This window comes from Terrapene carolina, unplaced genomic scaffold (genome assembly GCF_002925995.2).
Source record: "Terrapene carolina triunguis isolate 2854851 unplaced genomic scaffold, T_m_triunguis-2.0 Scaffold112, whole genome shotgun sequence".
NCBI lineage: Eukaryota > Metazoa > Chordata > Testudines > Emydidae > Terrapene > Terrapene triunguis.
The window spans coordinates 8,849,769-8,874,849 of NW_020664463.1; the positions used below are offsets into that span (position 1 = coordinate 8,849,769).

The 25,081-nt window shown below is 44.2% G+C and overlaps 1 protein-coding gene across 1 annotated transcript in view; it reads right to left on the reverse strand.

Moving 5' to 3' along the window:
• ITPR2 (inositol 1,4,5-trisphosphate receptor type 2) overlaps window positions 1–25,081 on the reverse strand; it is a 346,451-nt gene that overhangs the window by 197,665 nt on the left and 123,705 nt on the right. The window contains exons 19-24 of the mRNA XM_026652241.2: window positions 24,614–24,865; window positions 23,549–23,693; window positions 21,411–21,561; window positions 4,325–4,515; window positions 1,657–1,789; window positions 703–760 (exon numbers count right to left, since the gene is read on the reverse strand). Of these exons, the coding sequence (XP_026508026.1) occupies window positions 703–760; window positions 1,657–1,789; window positions 4,325–4,515; window positions 21,411–21,561; window positions 23,549–23,693; window positions 24,614–24,865 (930 nt within the window). The remainder of the gene's footprint in view (window positions 1–702; window positions 761–1,656; window positions 1,790–4,324; window positions 4,516–21,410; window positions 21,562–23,548; window positions 23,694–24,613; window positions 24,866–25,081) is intronic.

Sequence of the window (25,081 nt, forward strand, 5' to 3'; positions counted from 1 at the left end):
GGGGGGGTCAGGAGTTCGGGGGGGGGGCTTTATGGGGGGGTGTGGATAAGGTTTTGGGCAGTCAGGGTACAGGTAAGGGGTAGGGTCCTGGGGGGCAGTTAGGAGCAGGGGTCCCAGGAGGGGGCAGTCAGGGGACAAGGAGCGCGGGGGGGAGGGGGGGGTTGGGAGTTCTGGGGGCGGGGCTGTCAGGGGGCAGGGGTGGGGAGAGGGATCGGAGCAGTCAGGGGCCAGGGAGCAGAGGGGTTTAGATGGGTCGGGAGTTCTGGGGGGGGCTGTCAGGGGGTGGGGGTGTGGATAAGGGTTGGGGCAGTCAGGGTACAGGTAGGGTTCTAGGGGGCCAGTTAGGATGGGGGGAGGGTCTCAGGAGGGGGAAGTCAGGGGACAAGAGGCAGGGAGGCTTAGGTAGGGGGTGGAGTCCTGGGGGGCAGTTAGGGGCAGGGGTCCCAGGAGGGGGCAGTCAGGGGAGAAGGAGCGGGGGGAGGGTTGGGAGTTCTGAGGTGGGCGGGAAGTGGGAGGGAGTGGAAGGGGCAGGGGCGGGGCTAGGGCAGGATGGGGGCGGGGCTAGGACGGAGCTCCTCCCGTCCTCTTTTTTGCTTGCTGAAATATGGTAACCCTAGTCAATTAGAAACAAAAATCTGGATAGAAAGATGTTGTGCATTATTGAGCACATACAGACAGATGTATAACCTTCAGAAAGCATACCTGCCAGCAAACATTGTCTCGGCCTGAGCTGCAATTTCATCTATGTCAGGAACAATTGCTGCAAAAAAAAACAAAAAAACCCAAAAGCACATGACCATAATTTAGTTTTCACAGCTAAAGAAACTATTGTCTCTGTTTAAGTATGTGCAACAAGCTGAAGGCCCAACTACGGAGTCCTTGGCCAGGCAAAACTCCATTTGAATCAGTCAATGGAAATTTTGCCATAATAAAGAGGGAAGGATCAGGCCTTAATTATTCTCATTTGTATTGCAGTAGCCTAGTAGTCTAGAAGCCCCAGTCATGTACCCTCTGTGCTAGGCGCTGTACAAATAGAACAAAGATCCATGCCCCCAAAGACTTTACAAGCTGCATCTTTCATATTTTCTTTGATGTAACCAACCCCTCAAGTTAGCAGACAATGACACAAACCTGTTGAAGAATTAGTGTGAATTGCCATTCCTTTTGCACCCACCCCCTCAGCTGTGTCAACAAAACCAGAATACCCACTTCAAATCTCTTCATAGACCGTTCCAGGCTTTTTTCTGTGCAACTGCTCTATCCATAAACATTCTCTGCCAATGGTTCATCAGCCCCACCCCCATTTAAAGCCCTCTGAAAACCTCAGTTCTGCCACAAGGCACACAAGACCCAAGAAAGAAAAACAGAGCAAAGCGTAACTATCCATCCCCACTCCATCCTCCATGGTCCGTTCTCACTCTCATTTGTTTTGAGACGTAGCAAACCTTTGGGAAGCGTACAAATGAATAATAAATCACCATCATAGGAAAACTGAATCAAATTTTAATTAGAGAGCAGCAGCCCAGCAAATATCCATTATTGTGGGCTCCCCTCTAGCTTTCAATCTGGAGTGACGTGCAGCTTTCTGAAGTAGTTTTGTTCATTGCTTACTAAAATTACCGCAACGATAAACTGCAATACAACAGCAACAGTTACCTGAGGCAAGCCCTGGTGTGTCTGGTGGAGAGATGGTGGAGCTATCAACATTCTCGCTGTCTTCTCCAAATTCTTTCTTATAGATAGACAGCATGTAGGATATTCTATAGTCCAGTCTAACACTAAGGATAAACTACAAGACAAGAGTTTAAAATAAGATACAGTTTTTTTCTCTCTAACCTGTTTCGTGAGAGGGGAGGGAGCTAATTTTAAGTGGGCTCAAGTCCATTACTGAAAATAAAACAGCTATGTTTTTCAAATGGTAATTTTTGTGATTTCTTTCCTGGAACTGGCCTCCCACACCATGCTGCTGCATTTAGGCTGCACCTCCCTCACCGTGAATATCTTAGTCAGTTCAGACTTGTCCAGGGGCTCTGGGATCTGCCCATGGTACCAGATGACTATTCCAAAGCTGCATGGAAACACTAAAGCCAAATCATTTATCTTTCAGTGCAAAATACTAGTGGTGATATCCTGGCCAGCATTTGCTTTTTGAGGATACTTTGTGGTGAATATATACCTAAAGACAAAGGATTATTTCTGAGGTTTACTTTTTTAAACAAACGTAACTTGCTCATTGGATTTACACCAATCTGCGATCAGAATCTGGCTCTGTGAAAATATTCACATGAGTAAGAGCAGCAGGATTTGGAGCCGTATACATTTTTTTCCTGTTTTAGGTGTGCTTAACCCTCATTGTGCCTGTATTGTGGTATAAAACTGGTGTGAAGGGGGGTTAACACAAGTATATAGTAGACCCTCAAAAGGTACGAGCATCAGAGTTACAGACTGACTGGCCAACCAGACACTACGTGAAACGGCAGAGACCAAAAAAAAAAAAAAAACCCAGCAAGTACTGTATTGTGCCTGTATTGCATCTTAAAGGTAAGCACATCTGGGCTGCCTGTCCTCCCACCCCACCCCCACTCACAGGGCAGCCACTTACAGAAAGACGCTGGGGCTGCTAGCCCAAGGCAGCTGGAGCAGCCCTGGGGTCTGCGCAACTTTCACCATCCCCTTCCTCTCCCACCCCCTTACGAGGGGGACATGTCTCTCTCTCTCTCTCTCACACACACACACCCCTACCTGCCCGGAGGGGGCCAAGCTTGAAAACTCATGCTGGGGCTGAGTAGGGAGCTCAGCTGCTGCTGAATCCTGGCCTGGAGTGTCAGCTGCTGGATCTGGAACCCGAACTATGCTTTGTTCAGAGTTATTAATATTTCAGAGTTACGAACAGCCTCCATTCCCGAGGGGTCCGTAACACTGAGGTTCTCCTGTATATGACAGGATTGTGCCCTAGTGTTACGTAGCCATGTCAGAGAGGAACGGTGGAGGGTATGGCCTCTCCAACTCCCTGTGGAACGGCATTAGACCTGCTCAGACAGAGGCTAGAGTGAAGAAGGGACAGGAGGGGCTGCCTCACCTGATTCTTTCTTCTGTGAGCATATAGGTGGGGAGTGGGCAGGAAGAAACTGGAACCATGGCTCTGCCCTCCCAAGTGCCAACGGGCAGAGCCGGCCAGGTATGAAGGGAAAGTAAGCTGCATCCCAAAAGCGGTGTCATAGCTTACTGCCCATCTCAGAATAAGGAGAGAGAAAGGAAGTGGGAGTGACACTCTGGATAGTAATATCTTCTCAGGGCTCTCCCTAAAGTAGTGCAGTTTAGCACTACCCTATGCTCATTTATGAGCTCTGAAATATGCAGTCTATCACATTTGGAACAAATGTATGCTACAGTAAGCATAACCTAACAATTGCTCGTCTTTCAGCAACTTATAATTAAGGAATTATAAAAGACGTACTTCATAAACATTCAGTGTAAATGGAAAGCTTCAAAAGTGACAAACTGTATCAACAGATAGCAGAATTTTCAAAAAATACTAAAAATTTCTACAGAGCGTGTGTGCCTACAGGACGTGGGAGTTAATATGCAGAATAATAGACTCTGTGTGGCACATAACTTACAGCAGCACAAGGTGAGAACCCTAAGGACATATGCTAGTGGATGTACCTCATGGAATGGCTAGGATAAAATGACACTGACCCAAATTCTGTTCTCAGTTCCACCAGTGAACATCTGGAGAGGGCTTCCAGAATGTCTGGCCCCGCATTTCTCCAGTGTGTCTGGACTCAGTCCTGTTCTTAGTTACACTGGTGTAAATGAAGAGTAACTACTGAAGTCAATTAAATTATACTGATGTAAAACAAGTATAAGTAAATCTGGAAATATATCCTTTGTCTCTAGAGCAGGAGTTCTCATCAAACAGGGGGTCACAAGGTTATTGGGGGGGGGGTTACCAGCTGTCAGCCTCCACCCTCAAACCCCGCTTTGCTTCCAGCATTTATACTAGTGTTAAATATATTTTAAAAATGTGCTTTTACTTTACAAGGGGGGGGGGGGTCACTCTCATAGGCTTGCTGTGTGAAAGGGGTCACCCATACAAAAGTTTGAGGACCACTGCTGTAGAGAATATTTCTAGGATAGTTTTAAGGGCCAGATTCTGCCACCCTTACAGACACTGAGCAGTATCCTTCTCCATGCTGAGGCGCGACCATTAGAGAAAGGTGGTACTCAACGTGAGAAAGATTGGGTGGCAGAATTTGGCATAACTGAATAAAGCAGATTAAAATTAACTAGTCGCTTTGTAATTTTCCATCATGTTTTTTACCTGTAAGATCTCAATGATTTTTAATTTGGTGTCCATCACAGTCACATCTTCACTGTCTGGGCTGGCCTGCTTGCTCGAGTGGAGGCTTGGCTGTATATCAGGTACGCTGATGGGAAAGATAGATCCTCTGCTCAGTACCATTTGTGTCATCATCTCTCCCACACCATGGATGGTCCTCATAACATTGTTTCCTAGGTATTAAAAAAAAAAAAAAAAAAAAATCATACAACTGGTGAACCTTTCTTTCAAAACCACACATACTCTTCATGTGGCAAAAATACCCCAACAATCTTAATAAATCTACTAAGGACTAAATCATCTCTTTCCAGCTAAAGCTGCACAAGAGGGAAAGAGTAAAGTCAAAGTATCTATGGTTTTGGAGCCAAATATATCTGCCACATCACCCTTCCGCAGAGGACATACTTGCAGGCCAGCGGAAAGGCCAAGAGACAAGGTTCCCCAAACACTCACTCACCCCATCCATGTGTTCATCACCTTGTTCTGCAGGGAACACCTCAGGAGAAGTGTGCATAGTTCAGTTTCCATGCTCACTCTCATTGGGCTTCTCCATCAAGATTTTCCATAAAGGTTGCCAATTGAGATGGTGGATTTGGTAACAGAATTGTAGACTCACAGAGATGTAAGGCAGGAAGAGACCTCGAGAGGTCATCATCTAGTCCAGCCTCCTGCTCTGAGGCAGGATTAAATATACCTAGGCCATCCCTAACAAGTATTTGTCCAACCTATTCTTACAAACCTCCAATGATTGGGATGTAGACACCTGCACCTTAGGAACTGGACTGAGACCAACAAATGATTTTAAATGTGACACTAAGAAGCCATCAGTTGGTAAGGACTTTTGGTCTCTACAGACCTAATCTGATTTTAACCAGTGACCTAGAGGTAGAAAAAGCTTTGTATGCTGTCCCCTATTACCAAAAGCCTGGGCCATTTGATCACTTTACAAATCAACTAGTTATTGTGTACATCTATATCTATAGGGGCATATAAAAAAAATTTGAATTGTTTAACAGAGATAGAAAATAATTGCTTGACTTACAGCACAGTTACTCCCTCTGTTTAAATTAATCAGTGTTCTGAACACCAAAGAACACACATTTTGGAACATTTATTTGGACGTACTCAACATACTCCCATCCACGGCTCTGAGCACATACACACACACTCCATAAAATGTACACAGCCTACAAGCTGAACCAATGTTCCATCCGCATTCTCCCACCATTCAGCCCCATTTGCTCAACCTTCCCACTTCAGAAAAATCCTGGGAAAGGGACAGACCTTATAGCCTGACCTGAATGTCAAAATGTTCCCAAAATGTTCTCAACCTTTTTCTTTCTGAGCCCCCACCCCAAACATACCATAAAAACTCCATGGCCTGCCAGTGCCACAACTGTTTTTCTGCTATAAAAGCCAGGACCAGCATTAAGATGTATCAAGCAGGGTAACTGCCCAGGGCCTCACACCACAGGGGTCCCCACAAAGCTAAGTTACTCAGGCTTCGACTTCAGCCCCAGTTGGCAGAGCTGGGAGCTCTGGGCTTCAGCCCCACACAGGGTCCCAGCAAGTTTAACACTGGCCCTCCTTGGCGGCCCCCCTGAAACCTGCTCACGGCCCTCCAGAGGGCCCTGGACCCCTTGTTGAGAACTGCTGCTCTACAGTTACAGTTCCTTGCCTGGGCTCCTCTAAGGAAGAAACTCACTCTCCTCAGAGCTAAGCGGTCCAGTTTAATCTAGCCCTAAGAGCCCAGTTCAACCATCCATTCTATTGACTCTGCTAGGAGTTGGATCAACCACCACATGAGGATGCTGTTTGTTCAAACAAACTGGGCTGTTCTTCTTCTACTCTGACTTCTGACATGAACAGCAGTTCTATGAATGAATGACTATCTTCATTCTAGGATGGGGGAGGAGGAGGAAGAATTTGGGTCTTGCTCTGGACAGGACATAATGGTTCCTACCAGTGTGAATTAGTCTTTTCATAACTCGTAACTCAGAGATATGACTAATGGATAAGACAATGAGACGACAGTGGAAAGAGATTCTCCCCTCTAAGCAGAGATAATGATAAGTGGGAATACCTAGAGTATGTAAAAGCAAACCAAAGGCTGGAAGAGAAGATCTAATTTGCCAGAGGAAGGCTTAAGTAGTTCCTTGAATGTCTTCTGTATACTTTAATCACCAGGCAACTGCAACATCACAATAACCCTCTTTCTGTATAATCTGCTACAAAAGGTCAACATCCTATTATATTTTGCTAGCAATATCCTCCCTTTATGCCTTTTTGCCACCATTCATGGAATTCATATATTGTATGTGAGGAAAGAGGGGGCCTTTAACCCTGACTTAAAAAGAAGAAATAATTTGCTTTTTCAAAGTGAATGAGACAGATTAGTGTCACGTTTCAGGTCCCGTTCAGCATTCAGTCTGGTGTGCAATCTGTCTGAATTGGGCTTTTGAAAATACTCCTTCACCTCCATACAAGTTAAGGGGGCAAAATAATTTCTGACCGTTTTTGCATCATGCTAGGAAGAAAAGCACTGGATATCAGACTGAAGACTAAATCCTAACATCAGGGTCATACACAGGCAGATCCTCCTAACTGCCTACACATAAGCAAGGTAATAAAAATCTTTCCAAATATCCTCCTGGCTACTGCATGGTGCTGGAAATTGCATATCTGGCAGAACTGATCTTTAAACTGCATGAAACATGAGACTAGGATCACCTCCCCACAAAGTGCTAAACAATGTTTATCTGCATTGATTACAATGTAGTTACATCAGTGTAAAAAAGGCTTACGAAGAGGAGACTCAGGCCCCTTGACCTTTGAAGTGGCTCCATTTAAGTTGGGATTTTTTTTTTAAATAGTATTTACCACCAATTTGTGAAATAGATGATCTCATTCATAACACCCTGTACTTTCAGCTGCATAGTCTGCTAACAGTGAAGTGCGGTTGTAGGACTATTCGGTATCCCCTGGGTTTAAGAAATAGAGCAACAACAACAAAAGTAAAGCCCACAGTACAAGATCATTGGACTGTATCACTCCTTGGTGACCTGTCATATCATTACTTGAAAAATGTATATGGAGGTTAAAATTTTCCCAATTAGTAATGGAGATTTCTGAACTCCATTCATCAGTGAGTCAGAGTGTTTATTCAGTAAGTTCATTGGTATTTGGAAAGTTAATGAATTCTGCATAAAAAGAGTCAGTGGAGTTATAGCACAATACAACCGGTACAGCAGAGTGAAGAACTAGGCCGCATAAACTGAAGAAGTGACAAGGAGATAGTCTTCTAGATTTTTATGTCAATCCCAATTTCTTTCTAAAAAAGCAAATCTTGAGAGGTACTTTTAATTGATTTCAATGGGATTTGCAAGCGCCTGGCATTCCTCTCAGGAATGGATCCACTGAACGTAGGTATTCAGTATACACGTGTGCAATTTCTGCTTGGAAATTCTCTGTATATTTCAGTCATTCCAACCTCTAAAATAAATCTTGCTGAAATAGCAAAGGCCCAGGTACTGTGCCATATAGGATTAGACTCCCCCCCCGTAAGCTCTGATGAAGGGCAATGCATAGTTGTACTCTGTCAGGAGCAGACCAGAAATCAAACTGTGACTGAGGCTTGGTCTACACTTACCCCCCAATTCGAACTAAGGTACGCAACTTCAGCTACGTGAATAACGTAGCTGAAGTTTGAAGTACCTTAGTTCGAACTTACCTCGGTCCAGACGCGGCAGGCAGGCTCCCCCGTCGACTCCGCGGTACTCCTCTCGTCTAGCTGGAGTACCGCAGTCGACGGCGAGCACTTCCGGGTTCGACTTATCTCGTCCAGACAAGACGTGATAAGTCGAACCCAGAAGTTCGATTTCCAGCCGCCGAACTAGCGGCTGGGTATAGACGTACCCTCAGTCACAGTGTGGGCTGGTTCCTCTCTTATTCCAGAGTGAAGAGTAATCACTTCCCCATCTGCAACAGATCAGTGGTGCTGCTCTGTACATTCGGAGGGGGAAGAGGGAGGAGAAACAGAATCAAGTTTATGCCCAATCCCCACTTCTGCTCACTCGTCACCCACCCATGTGGAAGGGGAGAAGATACCCCACATTTGTCCAAGGAAGGTTGGTGCAGTAGTTAGGATGATATGGATAGGACATGAGACACCCAGGTTCAATTCCTACTCTGCCAGATTTCCTGCATGACCTGGGGCAACTCACTTAGCATCTCTTTCCCTCCATTCCCTGGTCTGAAAAGTGAAGCTAGTAATAGCACTTCCCTACCTCAGAGTGCTATTGTGAGGATAAATATACTGTGGAGGAACTCCATACTACAGTGAAGGGAATTATAAGAGTACCAAAGAAAATAAAACAGGCTGCTCCTTCCCTGCCCCGACTCACAGGTGCCGACTTTCAGTTTTCCCCTGGGATGCTCCACCCCTAACTGGCCCTAAGGCCCCTCTTTCTCCCGAGACGCCACCCTCCCCCCTCCCCAGAGCATGCCCTGCCCTCACTCTGCCTTTTCCCACTCCGCTCCTCCCACCCACTGCCGAACAGCTGAGAGGAGGCATTGGGGGGAGGAGCTGATTGACAGGTGGCTGCTGAACACCCACTATTTTTTCCCCTGTAGGTGCTTCAGCCCCAGAGCACCCCTGGAGTCAGCGCCTATGCACAGACTAGCAACAGAGGTAGGAAGTGCAAGGGAATAAGGGGGCTGCAAGGCAGCATCACAACTGAACCTATAACAAAGGAAACATTACACTGGATTCACTACACTCCTTCCTCCCAAACATTCCTTGAACATCAACCTTTGTGTGACTGAAAGTTAGAGGAAGATCAGCTAAAGAACGTTGTCATTTTTTGTTGTATTTCATTAATACAGCAGAAAGTGTTTTTAGTGGGGAAAAGCCTGCTTAAATCAATTTTAGTATTTATATCTGCAATGGCTAAGACCCTCTTTAACCAATATAGTTTTCTTTCTGTCAACAATACCAGCAAGGCTGGGAGTAATAGGCAATTCAATCTCATACAGCATCTTAGCAAATGGCAAGATATCAGCAATTATATTTTAAATTAGCACGCAGCAGGTCTGGGGGAGAAAATTCCTGGAATGAAAATGAAATGGCACTTAGAACAATTAATTTTACTTTTCAACCTGAAAGAACCCAAAATATTTCACAAGCTATATAGATGCAGACCACCACTGAAACACAACTGTCCCACAAATGGTGGGTGACTGCCAACCAGTACATACAGTGCACAATAAGGGGGCGCCAGAGGGTGCACAAGACACTCAGAGGAACCTGTGCTTTAGGAATATCCATGAAGAGTAGACAGAAACTTGATTTTAGAGGTCTTCTCCAAGAGACCTAAACACAGTAATCTACATGTCACTCAACGTAAATACAGTATCTGCCTTAGAAGGAAGAAGGGGTAAATCAGATCTGTAGAAAATCTGAACCAAGAGTAAGTATGTACTTCAGATCTGTTACATACAATCAGCATGGTCCAGTGGATAGGGCCCTTTATTCTATTCCTAACAAGTCACTTCATTTCTCTGCTTTTGTTTCACCTCCCACTTTTTGTCTCATTCGTCTATTTAGACTGTAAGCTCTCGGGGGCAGGGCCTGTGTCTTATTAAGTGTTTGTACAGCGCCTAACACACTGGGGTGCTAGGTGCTACCACAATACAATAATAAATAATAAGTTAACCTACCACCTCCACTGTTACTAATTGGGCTAAATCCTGAGAGTTACTGAGCAGATGCCTCTAAGGAAAGAGCACAAAATGTATTTTGTGAGACTCTTACCCAGAGTTGCACTGTCAAGAACCCCAAGTGCATCTTCTTATAGTTTCACAATTCTAGCGTAGAATATGTCCAGGGAGTTAGTGATAAGTGATCTACTCACCAATATAAAGTACAATGAAAGAGTGAAATCAACGTAGGTTCTGATATTCCTTTAAAGGAGTTACAGATTGACAGGTACTAAAATGAGGGGCTTAAAAGAGAGAGAATGCTTGTCATCTTTTGGAAAGACAACTGTGCACCTCCTTTTCATTGCATTGTATTATAGTGATCACAACTTCCTCATAAATATCAGTTTCTGTCACAAAACTGTGGCACATAAGCTCATACAATTTGGCATGACTGACAACACAATGGCCTCTCTGAGACAAGAGAGAGTTCAGAGGAGTTAAGTTATAAAGAACATGCAATTGACATGTTGGATAATAGGACACCTCACTGCCTGCATAAAACATATGTCCTGATAAATAATGTACTGGTCTGAACAATTCTAAGAGCAAAATAAAAACTAACGGCTAGGTGCTATGCAATATAGCATGGATGTTAAATGACAAAGCTATATTCAGGAAGAAAAGCCACTAGAAAAGGAATTGGCAAACTATGCCATGTCTTAATATTGTTCCCAGCCAGTGGCTATGTGGTGGCTTCAGTCCTGTTCCCAGTGGACAAGAAGCAACAACACTACAAGGAGCATCACAACTGGCACAATTAGGAACCCTTGTTGGCAGTCTCAGTGGTGAGGCTAGGACTGATATGGAAGATGAAGTAGATGTACATGTAGATGAGGTATATGGGTTAGTGTGAGGAAGCTCAGAGAGAGCAGTGCCCTATGCCAGACCTGGGCTGTAAATAAACAATGGACTTCAGTCTCCACGGTCAGCTGACACCTTTTACCTACCCTAATGTTTCTTAGGGCCAGATTATGATGCCCTTACTCAGAGCGAGTAGTACTCTTGCTGCACAAGTAGCTCCCTGGACATCAGTGGAACCACTCCTGGCGAAAGATGCTATTCCACATGAGGAAGGGTATCACTATTTGGCCCTTAGTTTATTTTAAACCTTAGAAGGTAGCAAATAGAAAACTGTTGAGGATACTTTACAAAAAAAATAGCCTGAAAATATTTTCTGCGGAAATATCATTGACTGAACACAAGACTCAATCCAAAACATCAAACATGGTTAAATGTAATACCTAGTACTACCAGTTATATATTTCTATTCTTGTACCAGTCACAAAGGGACTGAGCCTGTTCCCACTGCTATAAAAATCAATGGAAGTTTGGCCATTAACAAGTAAGATTGGATTCCTAGGGTTCAAAAGTGCTCCAGCACTCACAGATGGAGCGAAATATTCAAGAGTGTTCAGCTCTCAATAAGGCATTTTAAAAAACAGCCAAGTTTTCTGACAGATTTCAGCAGAGAGGAATTCCCAGTGAGAACACAGAGCTGCTGGGTGCTGAACAATTTTGGAAATCTTTATTTAGGTGCCTAAATGGGAGTTGTTGGGTGATGGATTCTTTTTTAAAATCTGGTGCTTAATGATCAGATGGAGAACAAATGCACTTGGGCCAATCACTTCGACAACTGCTCATTAACCTGTCCAGTAAAAGGGCAACACATCGGTCAATCTTATTTATAAAAAAAAGGGGGGGGGAGAGAAAGGGAGGACAAATGAGTGGTATTGCAGACAAATTTGTTTATTTTTGTGTGACACTGCTCCAGGGCCGTAGCAACAAAGAACGTGGCCCCCTCCGAACGGTGGCCCCCTCCAAACATATGTCCGGGCGGGGCGCCTTACAATGCAGAAACTGGAATGCGGTATTTATTTTGCCACTTTTAGGGGCCCCCTTCCTTGCGGAGCCCCCTCCGGTCGGAGGGTACGGAGGGCGCTCGCTACGCCTCTGCACTGCTCACATAACACCAAACTCTCTATGAAACATTTTTACCTCAGAAAACCGGGACGCATTTTTGTTACTGAGTACTGTACAGCCAAACATATTGAGGTCTTGCAAATATATTCTGTATTGCCATGGTGCTTATGTCCTCTGGATAGCTGCGCTCCCATTGCAGTGTGATAAGAACCTGGCAGCATGTGCTACTTAGAAAATTCATGCTTAGGCACCTCATCTCTCACCCAAACTGACAGACTGGGAGGAATGGATGGGTAAACGGGATAATAAACTTCCCAATGAGCCCAAATATCATCCCTGTTTGTGTGGCCAAATATTTCTGAATATCATCCTGAAATTACTTATATTCTGCATTTTTGGTTAACCCATTCCTACCCAGAAAACTCTCTCTCTGTAGGACAGTAGTTTTCAACCTGTGGTCAACAGACCCCTGGGGGTCCTCAGATTACGTCTAAGATTTCTGAAGAGATCCGCAGCTCCATTCGAAATTTTGTAGGGGTCCACAAATGAAAAAAGGTTGAAAACTGGTGTTGTCTGACAGCCGAACTCCAGTCACAAAAGATACCAAAAAACTCAGAACACCCCCCCGCCCAAAAGATCCTTTTTCCTTCAGAGAGGGGGCAGATGGTCCATTCCTAGAATGGAAAAAAGTCTCTGGCTGCTGCTCAGCTGCAGCCTGACACCAGCTTCCCTAGGGATTGTGCATGAGATTCTGGGGCATCTGTCAGAACCATGGGAGGGATACTAAACACTTAGCGGTTTTACTGTCCCTCTTCTATCAAGGCTTGGGCCTCCTCCCACTTGCCAGAGCCTCTTTCAGGACCGAAGGATCTAAGACACTGCCCCTTGAAGATTGAAGATGGGGGGGAGCAGCCCCTCAGCATCCCTAAATGTCTCAGCTGTTTCCTCTCTCACTCCTGCAACAGATGAAGGCTAGTGGAGAAAGGGAGCCCCTGGGGCCTAGGAAAAAGGGGGTTCCGGAGGTGATTGAGCTGTGGTGGATAATCAGGTTAGATTCTGAGGTCTGGATATCTGATATCACTTGAATATTAGAACCCATGACTCCAAAGGATTGCCTGTTTCCCCACTCTAACCAAGATCACAGCAGAGGCAGCTCCTCCCTACATTGGTCCTGATCGCATGAACTGCTAAGAGCCCACAACTTCCACAGAAGTCAGCGGCTGTTGAAGGCTGACTGTGCTTCACAGGAGGCCCAAACCAGCATCAAGAATGGGCCCTTAGCCAGTAAGTGCCTCTGCAATTAGGTGAATTACAGCTGGAACAGGAGTCAACTCCAAATGCCCTTGTTTTTGTGGATTCCTGAGACCCTTAATACTGATTCAGTGTAAGCTTTTTAAATTTTATTTATATAGAACTAGCCTGGGGCATATAACAGTCGCCAGAACTATGGGGTCCTCTGGCAGAGAGCCACATGTGCTGTAATGACCAGTTACCATAAGATAAATTAAAAACCCCATAGCAGCTTTAACTCTAAATGTCTTTGCCTTTGTTGATCTGGCTGCATTTCTTCATGTAATTTAATTTTTTGTGCATGAAAAGTTATAGCCATTTATGAGACATATAACAACACCACTTTGATACTTAAAGGAGCACATTTTATTTCGAATCCTTTGAGCTATATATTATTTGCCAGGAACATAAAGTCTTATAGCTCCATTTGTGAAAGAGGTATTAATTTTTACAGGTTTTCCATAGAATTTGCTCATAAAGGCTGCAGAACGTACCATAAACAAACGAACAGCACACTTTATTTCTTCATTAAACCATACTTCACCCCTCAATAACTAGCTGACCTCAGGATAGCCTATTAGAAATATAATACATAACGTTAAAGGGGAGAGAGTGGGGCCAGCTCTACATTCCATGGGGCCCTATCTGAAAATACACGAGGCCACATTCAGCTCCCAACTCCCCAATAAAACTGGATCTCCTCCATATATTCACAACACATACACCTCAAACACCTCCAGTTTGCTAGCAACCTACTCTGGCTATGAAGAAACTCCACCAACTCTCCCCTTTTTGTGAGGATCTGCCATTTGTGGTGGGACCTCCTTTTCCACTACGTGGACCAGAAAACCAGAAAGTGTTGCCAAAGTTCAACTTTTCAACAGGGGAGGAGGGAAGGCAGGGAATTTAATCTCTGCAATAGCATGCTGACCCTGAAGTCATAAAGGGTCATGGGAATCTCAGTGGGCCTTCTAGTTAGCAAGATGGGTAAATGTATGCTGTATGGGGTCCCTGGAAAAGGAGGGTGCTCTAGGATCACATAGGGGCACAGGCCTAGTGAGAGAAAAAACAATTATGAAAGAGAAATATTCCACTCCAGAAAATCAAACATACCGGGAGGGGAGGTAACTCCCATTTGTATTGGGTTTCTTTTGTCCAAATAATAGTCAAATAAGTAGCAATTACTGCATTATAGAAATCTGTGATCAGCCTGCCCAAATTTCCCAAGAGTTAATCCTCAAATAGTCTGCTGAATCATTTTTTTTAAACTGTTGGGATAAATTATCTCTCCAGTCTGACAGGTAGGAACTGTCTTGTTAGTGCTGCTAATCAAAGCCTGCCTCAAAATGATGTTTAGACTTGTTAACAATAAAAAGGAGCAGCTAATGGATATATATGCGCAAGACTTAGAAACCATCTAATCAATTCAACAGGCCCTGGATGAAATCCAGCCCCTTTTTCCTCGATGGCAGAGGCCACCCAGGTGCAGGAGACGAGGCAGGATTGCTGGAGTCCGTATGTGGGGTCCAAATCCCCTCTATTCTATTCTAATAGTGCTCATTTGCTTTGGTTTCTGAGCAGCCAGCACCATATTAGTCAGAGGGGCTCTCTACATTGCTTCATCTTGATGTATCTGGGGGGTGGGGAAATGCAGGGTCTATGTGCCCTGCCATGGAGGGGTGGAGGAAAGGAGTGAGGGGCGTACCAGTGGACCCACCATATACAGATCCACCAGCCATTACCCTTCACATGGAAGGTGTGTAAAAGCAGCCAGGGCTGCTGAGGTCTCAGGGACGCAGTAGTGGCTGTGGAGCTCTCCCGCTGCTTTACACACTGTGATTGGCCCACGATGCCAGGCTCCACTGGTCACCTGTTACATTTTCAAACAAGCACCTTTGTGCTTTCTCCAATGCTGCCCCTCATGCCTAGGAAAAGCCCTCCAACATCTGCAAAACTAACCCATTATCCTCCTGCTGCGATGCCTACAAAAAACTGGACACCGGTTAGGCCACTGTTGCACTGACACCAAAGCCTCTCCTACTGACCAGTGCTGTCTTGCTGCTTCCTTGCACTCCTGTCAGTCTGTCTGAATCAATCTCGTCTCCTCTTATACTTCGATTGTAAGCTCTTTGGTGCAAAGACCATTTATTGTACTGTGTTTGTACAGCACTTAGCACAACGGGGGCCTGGTCCATGAGGGGGTTCCTGTGCACTACGGTAAAGCAAACAGTAATAAGTAATTACGTTGTTTTCTTTGCTCCAGGTCTTTTGGGATCAGATGGGGAAAACTTTTCTCCCTATTGACCTAGGACATATTCAGATGAGTGATGCAGAGGTGGCATGCTTTGTCTATCATCAAATTCTTAGGCCAATCAGTCCCTCTTAGAAATCAATACTAATTAATGAGATAAAATCTAACCACTTCTCTACAGTCAAATAGGATACGAATATGAAATAGGATCTAATTTAGAGTTTCCACCTTGGATTTACAACAGTAAAAAAAAAAAAAAATCAGAGCTGTACACCTTTTCCATTTGGTCACACCTCTTCTCAAAACCTACTATCACAGGACCCGCAAATCAGTTTCCAACTGGGTGTAGTTACTGTCAAAACCTTGCGTCAAGTGAAGAATCAATTTAAGATCAAGCAATGTAAATGTACAATAAGGCAGTGACTGAATTTATAATCCAGGGCAAACTCCCACTGTACTCTTTATCTTGCAGGAGTTTTGACTTCATTAGAGCTGTAGGATTGGACCTATAGACAATGTTAAAATTTAAATAAATTTATTTTTGCTGTTAAATCGTCAGTTTCAGGTATCAAAGCTGGCATTTCAGTGCTGTGCCACAGCTGGGGTTTAGTGCTACAGTAAAAGCTCTAAGCTTTAATTACGAACCATGCATTCTTATGGCATTACAGCCATAGCCCAGATATTTATGATTAGTGACTGGGTGGATTAAATAAAACTTTTGAAGATCTCAAAAACTAATGATTAGCCCTCCCAAAATAAAACCTAACAATTGCATAAGGGACCTTTATTTATCTAGTTTTTAATATTTAGCGTGTATTTTTTAAAAAAGATTAATGTAAGGCTCAAATTTTGCAGTCCAGGTAGGCATAGCCCTGAACGAGGAGTTGTGCAAAGCACACATCCCTAGGGGTAACATGGGGTACAAAGCATGCCTCAAAAGCAAAACCCCGTCTCTGCCTGCATGGTGGGTGCACAGACTGCACAAACCCTGTACAGCTCCATGTGGAGGGGGAGTCATGGCAATCCCCCTGCCCCTTTGAGAGGGATGTAAGCTCCCTTGGATCCAGAGAGGAAGCAGTACCTGTACTCCCATGAGCTTAGGATCTGGGATTGTCTCTGTCCCTTGTTATTGGCACCAGAGATCTTCCACTGTTAATAAGGGCAAGGAACAACCCATCCTTTAAATGTTTATATACTATTAATGTATGATCAAACAAACGCTTACTGAAAAATCAATGTGGTGTTTTCTAAAGTCAAGCTGCCAACACATCTTCCTATAGCCAGGAAATGCAGATTGGGCTGTTTTCTAGTGTAATGCTGACTTTTTTTTATTTAATAAGTTAAGAAATGGGTATTATAAATTCAAAGTGAGAATTAAAAGGCAGGGCAGGTACAGATAAAAAACGGCAGATGAATCCAGACACTTCAGTTTTATAACAGGTAGAGAGTGAAGATGTATAAAGGGGAATGGAACCCCTAAAAATAATTACTTCAGGTTATAAATCACAACATAACCCTGTTGGTGGTTTAGCCTCATGATAGCACTTCTCTACAGGAGGGCTCGGCTCAATTCTTGGGGCCTGATTCTCCGATGCCCTGCATCTTGCAAAGTCACCAGTGCAAAGTAGCTGTAAAATACTAAATCAGAAAAGCACATTTTCACATTGGTGCAAATAGCTGCACAAGGTGCAGGGTAATGGGGAACAGGGTCCATGGTTTCCTTTTCCCTGGGGTAAAAAGGAGTGAGAGTGTCATGGTGATTGCATGCTCAGCCCATATAGGCCTTTTCCAGTAGCCCTTCCATAAGCAGGACTCCCAATAGCATCAAACCAACCCTACAGCTATAAGGGCTTGTCTTCTTGGCTACTGAAATCAATGCAGCGGGTGTCGATTTAGCGGGTCTAGTGAAGACGCTCTGCCATCAATTTTAGCGGGTTCTCCGGTCGACCCCCGATACTCCACCTCTCTAAGAGGAGTAAGGTAAGTTGACCAGAGAGCGTCTCCCGTCGACGCAGCACAGTGAAGACACCAGAGTAAGTCAACCTAAGCTACGTCGACTCCAACTACATTATTCACGTAGCTGGAGTGGCGTAACTTAGGTCGACTTACCCCGGTGGTGAAGACAAGCCCTAAGACTGGGCGTAGAAAGGAGGAGTAAGTGCTCAACAGCAATCCTTCTAGCCAACCAGGAAGCTGTACTGATGGACTTTGATGAAATTTTGTCAGTTCCTCCATGGTTGCAAGGACCGAGGTTGTTCCTTATATGGACCTCTAAGGGTGGGAAAAGAGGGTTGGGATGGAAAAAGTGGGGATGTTCATGTCTCTGACTAAGACACCGAATCATGTGGAAAAAAGAAAAAGAAAAAGCAGCTATTCCACTGCTTCTGGGACATTACTTCCTGTCTTTGCACTGCATACTTAAGGACTCCTTAATGTTCAAGATATATTACTGACACGATTCATAGGAAGAGAGTATCATGTCACAACCTAGTTAGTGACTCTTTGATCCTGAGTTTTAGGATATGAACTCAACAATTTACACCAGCTGAGGACCTAGCACCTGGATCCAACTCATTCATTCATCAGAAAGCTACTGCAAGAAACCAACTTATGAAGAAGTTATAAGTAGTTGACATGTCAGCCACACCAGCTGTCTTTTGAATGTCAACAACTACAATACCTGGAACTGCTTTCTACTTTTCCCTTTTTCATTTTAATCTTTGCTAAAGTTAACAATGATTGTTTGGGGTTTTTTTTTTTTTTTTAAAAAGCACTTTCCTTTTTTGCTGCACTAAGATCTTCAGAGATGCATCTATTGGAACATGGCCCTTGAGAATACTCAATGGCCAGTGATAAATCACTCTCGGAATGCATTCCCACAATATATGTACCCTGAGGGCCTAATTTTGTCCATGCCAAAAGCATGTACATCCACAAGACCAAGGGAGAAATGCAGAGCTGCCTGGGAGCACGCCAGGTTACACAAAGGGTAAAGGCCTTTCCACATTCAGTACCACTCTGCACATCAATAGTGAGACTAATGTGCAGCTCATATTCTTGTGGCTACATAAGTTAGAAAAGGGGCAGACACCCACTGGAAGCAAGGCATGGTCAACCTGAGAAAATGCACATTCTCATCTTCTAGAAATGGCTGCGTGGGATGTCCAGCAAGTCTCTCAAGATATTCCAACCTAAGAACAACTATCTCTACACAGCAAGATTTTATTGCAAATATCCAGGCCATGCCAGCACACCCAAATGACCCTGCAGGATGCACCTAAGGATGCAGAACAGACTGACACCAGCTCAAACTGGCAAGGAACTCTCTCAGAAGAGACAGGATTCCTAGCCACTTGACTAGCAGGGGAGGGCAGAGTAGGGGTCATGTCCCAACAAACACCATTAAGAAGTCAGTCCTTTTCAAGGCAGTGCTAGTCCCACACACACAGGTTCACCGTTACACCCACAGCTGCACATGTCTACAGTCTATCTGCAGTGCTCATCAGACTTACATCTGTGGAAACAACTACATCCAAGAAGGAAACTAAAAAGGGTCAGCACAGACAAAGGTGGAGGCTACCCACAGGGACCAAAACACTTTGTCCAGCACCCTCTTGCTGAAGAAAGTAGAGATAAAGATGGAGGAAATGGCATGTGACACATTACTACAGAACAGTGCTGCATCCAATGAACCAGCCTAGGTGTTGTGCATAGATTTAATTCAGTGGAATAGGTGTGGGGGGGAAAACCCCACCTATGTTTGATCTCCTCCACCAACTTTCACTGTTCTCTAAATAGCATTATACTGAAGTGCACTACATCATAGAATATCAGGGTTGGAAGAGACCTCAGGAGGTCATCTAGTCCAACCCCCTGCTCAAAGCAGGACCAATCCCCAACTAAATCATGCCAGCCAAGGCTTTGTCAAGCCTGACCTTAAAAACCTCTAAGGAAGGAGATTCCACCACTTCCCTAAGTAACCCATTCCAGTGCTTCACCACCCTCCTAGTGAAAAAGTTTTTCCTAATATCCAACCTAAACCTCCCCAACTGCAACTTGAGACCATTACTCCTTGTTCTGTCATCTGGTACCACTGAGAACAGTCTAGATCCATCCTCTTTGGAACCCGCTTTCAGGTAGTTGAAAGCAGCTATCAAATCCCCCCTCATTCTTCTCTTCTGCAGACTAAATAGTCCCAGTTCCCTGATATATGTATCATCAGTACCTGTTATTCCCATAGATGCAGTGTTATTTCCACAGATCTTATTCGTATCTTTCAGTGCTCTAACTCCTGACTTTCTGATCTTAGTTATATTGGGGTAGCTCTGGATTTTCACAGATTTGCTCTGGATTTACATCAGCATAACAGAGCAGAATCTGACCCTCTGTGCTTAATAAATAACTTTCCTTCCTCCAGAGTAGCCTGAAACACATACAGTCAATGGGGGGGGAGAAAACAGAATTGGTGAAACAGAGCCATGGGTGATAGTGGTGAGTAAAGACAATGAGTGGAGTGGGACCCCAGCTTTACAGACGTGCACAGAGATCAGACTGACCTAAAAATCACAGATCTGAGTGCCCAGCTCCTGCAAACTCTGTGAAAGTTTGGATCTAGAAACAAAAACTTTGTTCCTTAGGGCCATTTCTAGAAGTGAGTTTGCAATGCGACATGTCAGCAAAAACAGCCAATTCAAATTGCGGCCACAAGTCACAGATAATAGTCCCTTTCTGTAAAGTTCTGATGTGACTCCACCTATAATATAGCGTTGTGTACAGAGCACAGCATTCTGTGAAAGACTTTGACAAATAGGAGGCAGTTCAGAGAAGAGCAACACCAGAGACTGAGGAAAGATTAAAAGAACTAAATATGTATTGCTTGGCTCAGAGATGACAAAAGGGGGAAACATGATAACAGTCTATAAATATTTGAAGAGTATAAACATCAAGGAGGAAGAGGAATTGTTTAGGGGGTGACACAGACCGCGCAAATAATCTAATAAAATTAAGAACAGGAAAATTTAACTCTCAGACAGTGAGGCTGTGAAATACTCTTCCTCAGGGAGATGTGAAAGCCCCATTGTTTAGGGCATTTAAATTCTGACCTAGCCAAAATACAAAGAAGTGTATACTAGGGAACAATCCTGCATCAGCAGGAAGACGGACAGGATGGCTAATAGGTCTTTTCCATCTGCTCCTTCTATGATACTATGACTAACAGCTGCCAGCCCAGCACCTCACTTAATAGTGGACAAGCATCTTCCTCATTGACTGGTAAATGCCTGTGGTATAAACACGCAACTGCTTGCACCACACCCAGAAATCTGCTACTCCCTCCACTTGTTTGGAGCTGACAGTTCCAAATCAGGTTCCAGGCCTCAGGGTATGTCTATACTACCCGCCGGATTGGGGGGCAGCAATCTAGACTAGACGCGATAAATCAACCCCCGAGCGCGCTCCTGTCAACTCCTGTACTCCAACTCCACGAGAGGTGCAGGCAGAGTCGACGGGGGAGCAGCAGCAGTTGACACACCGCACTGAAGACACCACAGTGAATAGGTCTAAGTACGTCGACTTCAGCTACGTTATTCACATAGCTGAAGTTGCGTAACTTAGATCGATCCCCTCCCCCATGTAGACCAGGCCTCAGTATCCCATGTGACACTGTATCAGTCAATCAGTCTAAAAGTTCTTTTAAATTGATCATTTTTAGGTGTTCTGAAAATCATACGCTGTCCACATAGTTGGATGGATGGGTGTACAGACAGATCAAAGACATAGCTTAAATTGCTTCCTTCCCAAATAGTGAATAATGCATTTTAATAAAAATTTTTCACTGCTTTTTCTCACCTCCATCCTGAAATTTGCTTAGTCTTTCGAAGTATGACGACATAGGACCCTGAACAATATCTAGAATAGCCAGCAGTGTCCTGGTCAGTCTGAGCAGCTCACTAAAACTATAGAAGCCAAAGTATATGAGATTTCGAGCCAGATGCACCACCTGCAGGAAAAGAAAAACCATCATGATGAAGACAACCTCTACAACATTAGTGGTGTTGAACTGTACAATACAGTTCTATTTTGTCCCGTCCTTTTGTCTTTCACACAGACTATGGGCCTGATTCAAGGCCCAATGAATTCAATGGGAGTCTTTCCATTGATGGGCTCAGGACCAGGCCCCTAATTGTCAAATGCTTTTCAGAGTTAGATAATGCAATTACTTGGTTAAATGAAAGCAGGAGAGAAAACAGCATGAGGTTTAGGCAGAGCTGGGGGGAGATATAGTTCCATCTGAGAAAAGAAACGAGAAGGAAAGTCTATGAGGCAGAGAGATGCCAGAAGGCTGTTCCAGATGGCAACAGCTGCAGTGAAGAAGCATCTTGAAACAGCAGTCAGACTGGGGTAAGGTAAATGTAGAGTGAAGGCAGTGCTGCATGGCCAGAGGTAGTTTAAGCTAGGGCTGCAGTAAGTGTCCTTTAATTTGATTCTAGAAGACTCAATCCTACGTAACCTTTCTTCGGTCAGGTGTGCTAGACAGTAATAAAGGACAGGATTATGTGGTGCAATACATGTCCTTTATTACCACATCCGACACAGAATACAGCACCTTTCTCCCAGTAGCATAGCTAGCGGGGTGCAGAGGAAGCAGCCGCTTCCCCTCAGCATACTTTGCAAAAGCGGCGCCTTTCCAAAAGCAGCCGGAAGAGCAGGGGCGCGCAGGCTGGCGGCCCGGCAGCCGTGGCCGGAGGAGCAAGGGGGGGGGGGGGCGGCAGGGCCAGAGGGGCGGGGGGGGGGGGGGGTGTGGCCAGAGGAGGAGCCAAGGGGGGCGCCTTTTTTAGGTTTGTTCCCCCTCCTCTTAGAAGCTGGCTACGCCACTGCTTTCACCCCAAGGATCTCAAACCTCTTAACTAACACAGAGTGTATGTATACACCTCTCCCACACACAAATCACTTCATTTGCTACTGAAATGCAGCCACCTCTGGTGTGGTGAGGAACTGCAGCTGTTTAACAGCACACAGCAACACTACAGTATAAAACAAAAGTGGGAAGCAAAAAGAGTGGAATTAAGGAAGTGGGTATTAAGATATTTCTTAAAGAACATTCTACAGTAGAACCTCAGAGTTATGAATCAACCACACATCTCATTTGGAACTGGAAGCATGCTGGAAAGTTTTTTTAAAAAGAGATTTGACAAGGTAAGGAAACAGTTTCTGTGCTTGTTTCATTTAAATCAGGGGTTCTCAAACTGGGGGTCAGGACCCCTCGGGGGGGTCACGAGGTTATTACATGGGGGGTCACGAGCTGTCAGCCTCCACCCCAAACCCCGCTTTGCCTCTAGCATTTATAATGCTATTATAAATTAAAAACACTTTTTTATATATTTAAGGGGGGGGAGGTCACATTCAGCGGTTTGCTATGTGAAAGGGGTCACCAGTACACAAGTTTGAGAACCACTGATTTAAATTAAGATGGTTAAAAACAGCATTTTTCTTCTGCATAGTAATGTTTCAAAGTTGCATTAAATCAATTTTCAGTTGTAAACCTTTGAAAGAACAACCATAATGTTTTGTTCAGAGTTGCAAACATTTCAGAGTTACGAACAACCTCCATTCCTGAGGTGTTCATAACTCGGGAGGTTCTACTCGCAGTGGTTCTCAAACTTTTGTACCGGTGACCCCTTTCACATAGCAAGCCTCTGAGCAAGCCTTCCACCCCTTATAAATTAAAAACACATTTTTATATATTTAACACCATTATAAATGCTGGAGGCAAAGCAGGGTTTGAGGTGGAGTCTGACTGATCGCGACCTCCCCATATAATAACCCCTGAGGGGTCCAAACCCCTGTTCTACTGTATAATCAAATATGTTCTTAAACTTTTCTTTTCAAAAGAAAACCTGGTTAATACAGCTAACAGTTATGCTCTACTGCTTCATTGTTTGATTCAAGGGGTACAATAAATTGTGACAAAGCTAACTGAAAAGTACCTCAAATGTAAGTTTGTTTTTCTCTTTGTCCCCAAAAGGAAATGGCTGATTTACAACTTCTTTCAAGTACTCTTCTACAAATTCCATGGTCAAAGCAAATTTCCTCTTCATGTCATTTCTCGAGGAGTCTGTGAAAGAATCATACCTACTAGGCAAAACAGAGAGAAGCAAAATTAACCTCTTCCATGGATACGATGAGCTGTAATATAAAAAATAACAAAATCCCCCAACTATTCATGATGCTTTAACCTTATTTTAAGTTCTTTTGTACAGAAAAGAGCTAGATTGCAGTTAGTCCTGCTTGTGTGCACCAGGGTGCCAGGCAAAGGATGCAAACAAATCTTCCCTCCACTTGTGGCACCAGTCTAGGGGATTCAACAACAGTGGTGATAGTAGAAAAGATGGTAAGAAGTTAAGTCCATGATCAACTCCCCTTTTTGCACAATCCACCTTCCCCCCCCCCCAAAAAAAAGAAATGAGCTGGTAAGGAGGGGGAGCAGACACTGCACCCTGTGAAAGAATGCAGCAGTATTTGCTGCACTGTGGCTCGTGCCCCCCAGAACTACTGTGCCTGCCTCATACACAAAGGCCCCAGTGCATCAAAGCAATCAAGCAGGTGAGAGTTCCCATTGAAGTCAATGGAGCTCCTCCCATACTTAAAATGAAGCATGTGCTTAAGCGCTTTCCTGGATTGAGGCTACTGCCTCTGAACTGCTTCAACTGACTGTAAGTTGTGGCTTTAAAGCCACAATAAAGCTCTAATTGTAAAACTAAGGTTCAGCCTAGTGAGGGTGTAATATTTAACTGAATGTAATGGCTTCACGCTTTGTAGTTCCCAGGAAAAGGCCATTCCATCTCCCTTATCATAATGCATTTTAAAAAACGCACTTACAAATAAAGTGACCCTTTTAAATCTCCAGGGTTAATAGTGCTTAATGGTTTGTGTTCTGCAGCAAAATATCTGTTCACGTGTGTTGCATTAAAATTACAGCCACTTACAATTTTACTCTGAGTAGGTTTGAGCCATTTAAAATGCTTTGGGGTTTTTTTTTTTTTTAAACTTACTCATGGATTGTGATCTTGGTAGGAATTTCAGTCCACAGTCTGGCATATCTAACAGGTACTACGGACTCTTGAGGATCTCTGTCAACATGCATGTGCAGCATAAGACGGCAAAAAGAAGCCCGGAGGTCATAAGGGAGGCTTTCATCAGACATACATCGTAGGATCAAGTCTACTGAGAGCTGTGTTGAAATCTGGTTTATGGCTAGGTACTGACGATCCAGGCACATCCTTGCAAAGAGGTTTAATTGGTACCTTAAGGTAATAAAAATAATGGTACACTTTCAGTAGTACCTTAGATTTCTTTGAATGGCACAGAGCAACGTACCTGAGAATATACTCTCAGGAGCCTGATCTATGCCATTCCAATGTAAGATCATGAAAATAATACAGCCCCTTTGTTAGCAAAGAAGCTGACTTGCCATTACAAACACTAGTATTAGGCTCCTATCCCCATTGAATTTTATGCCC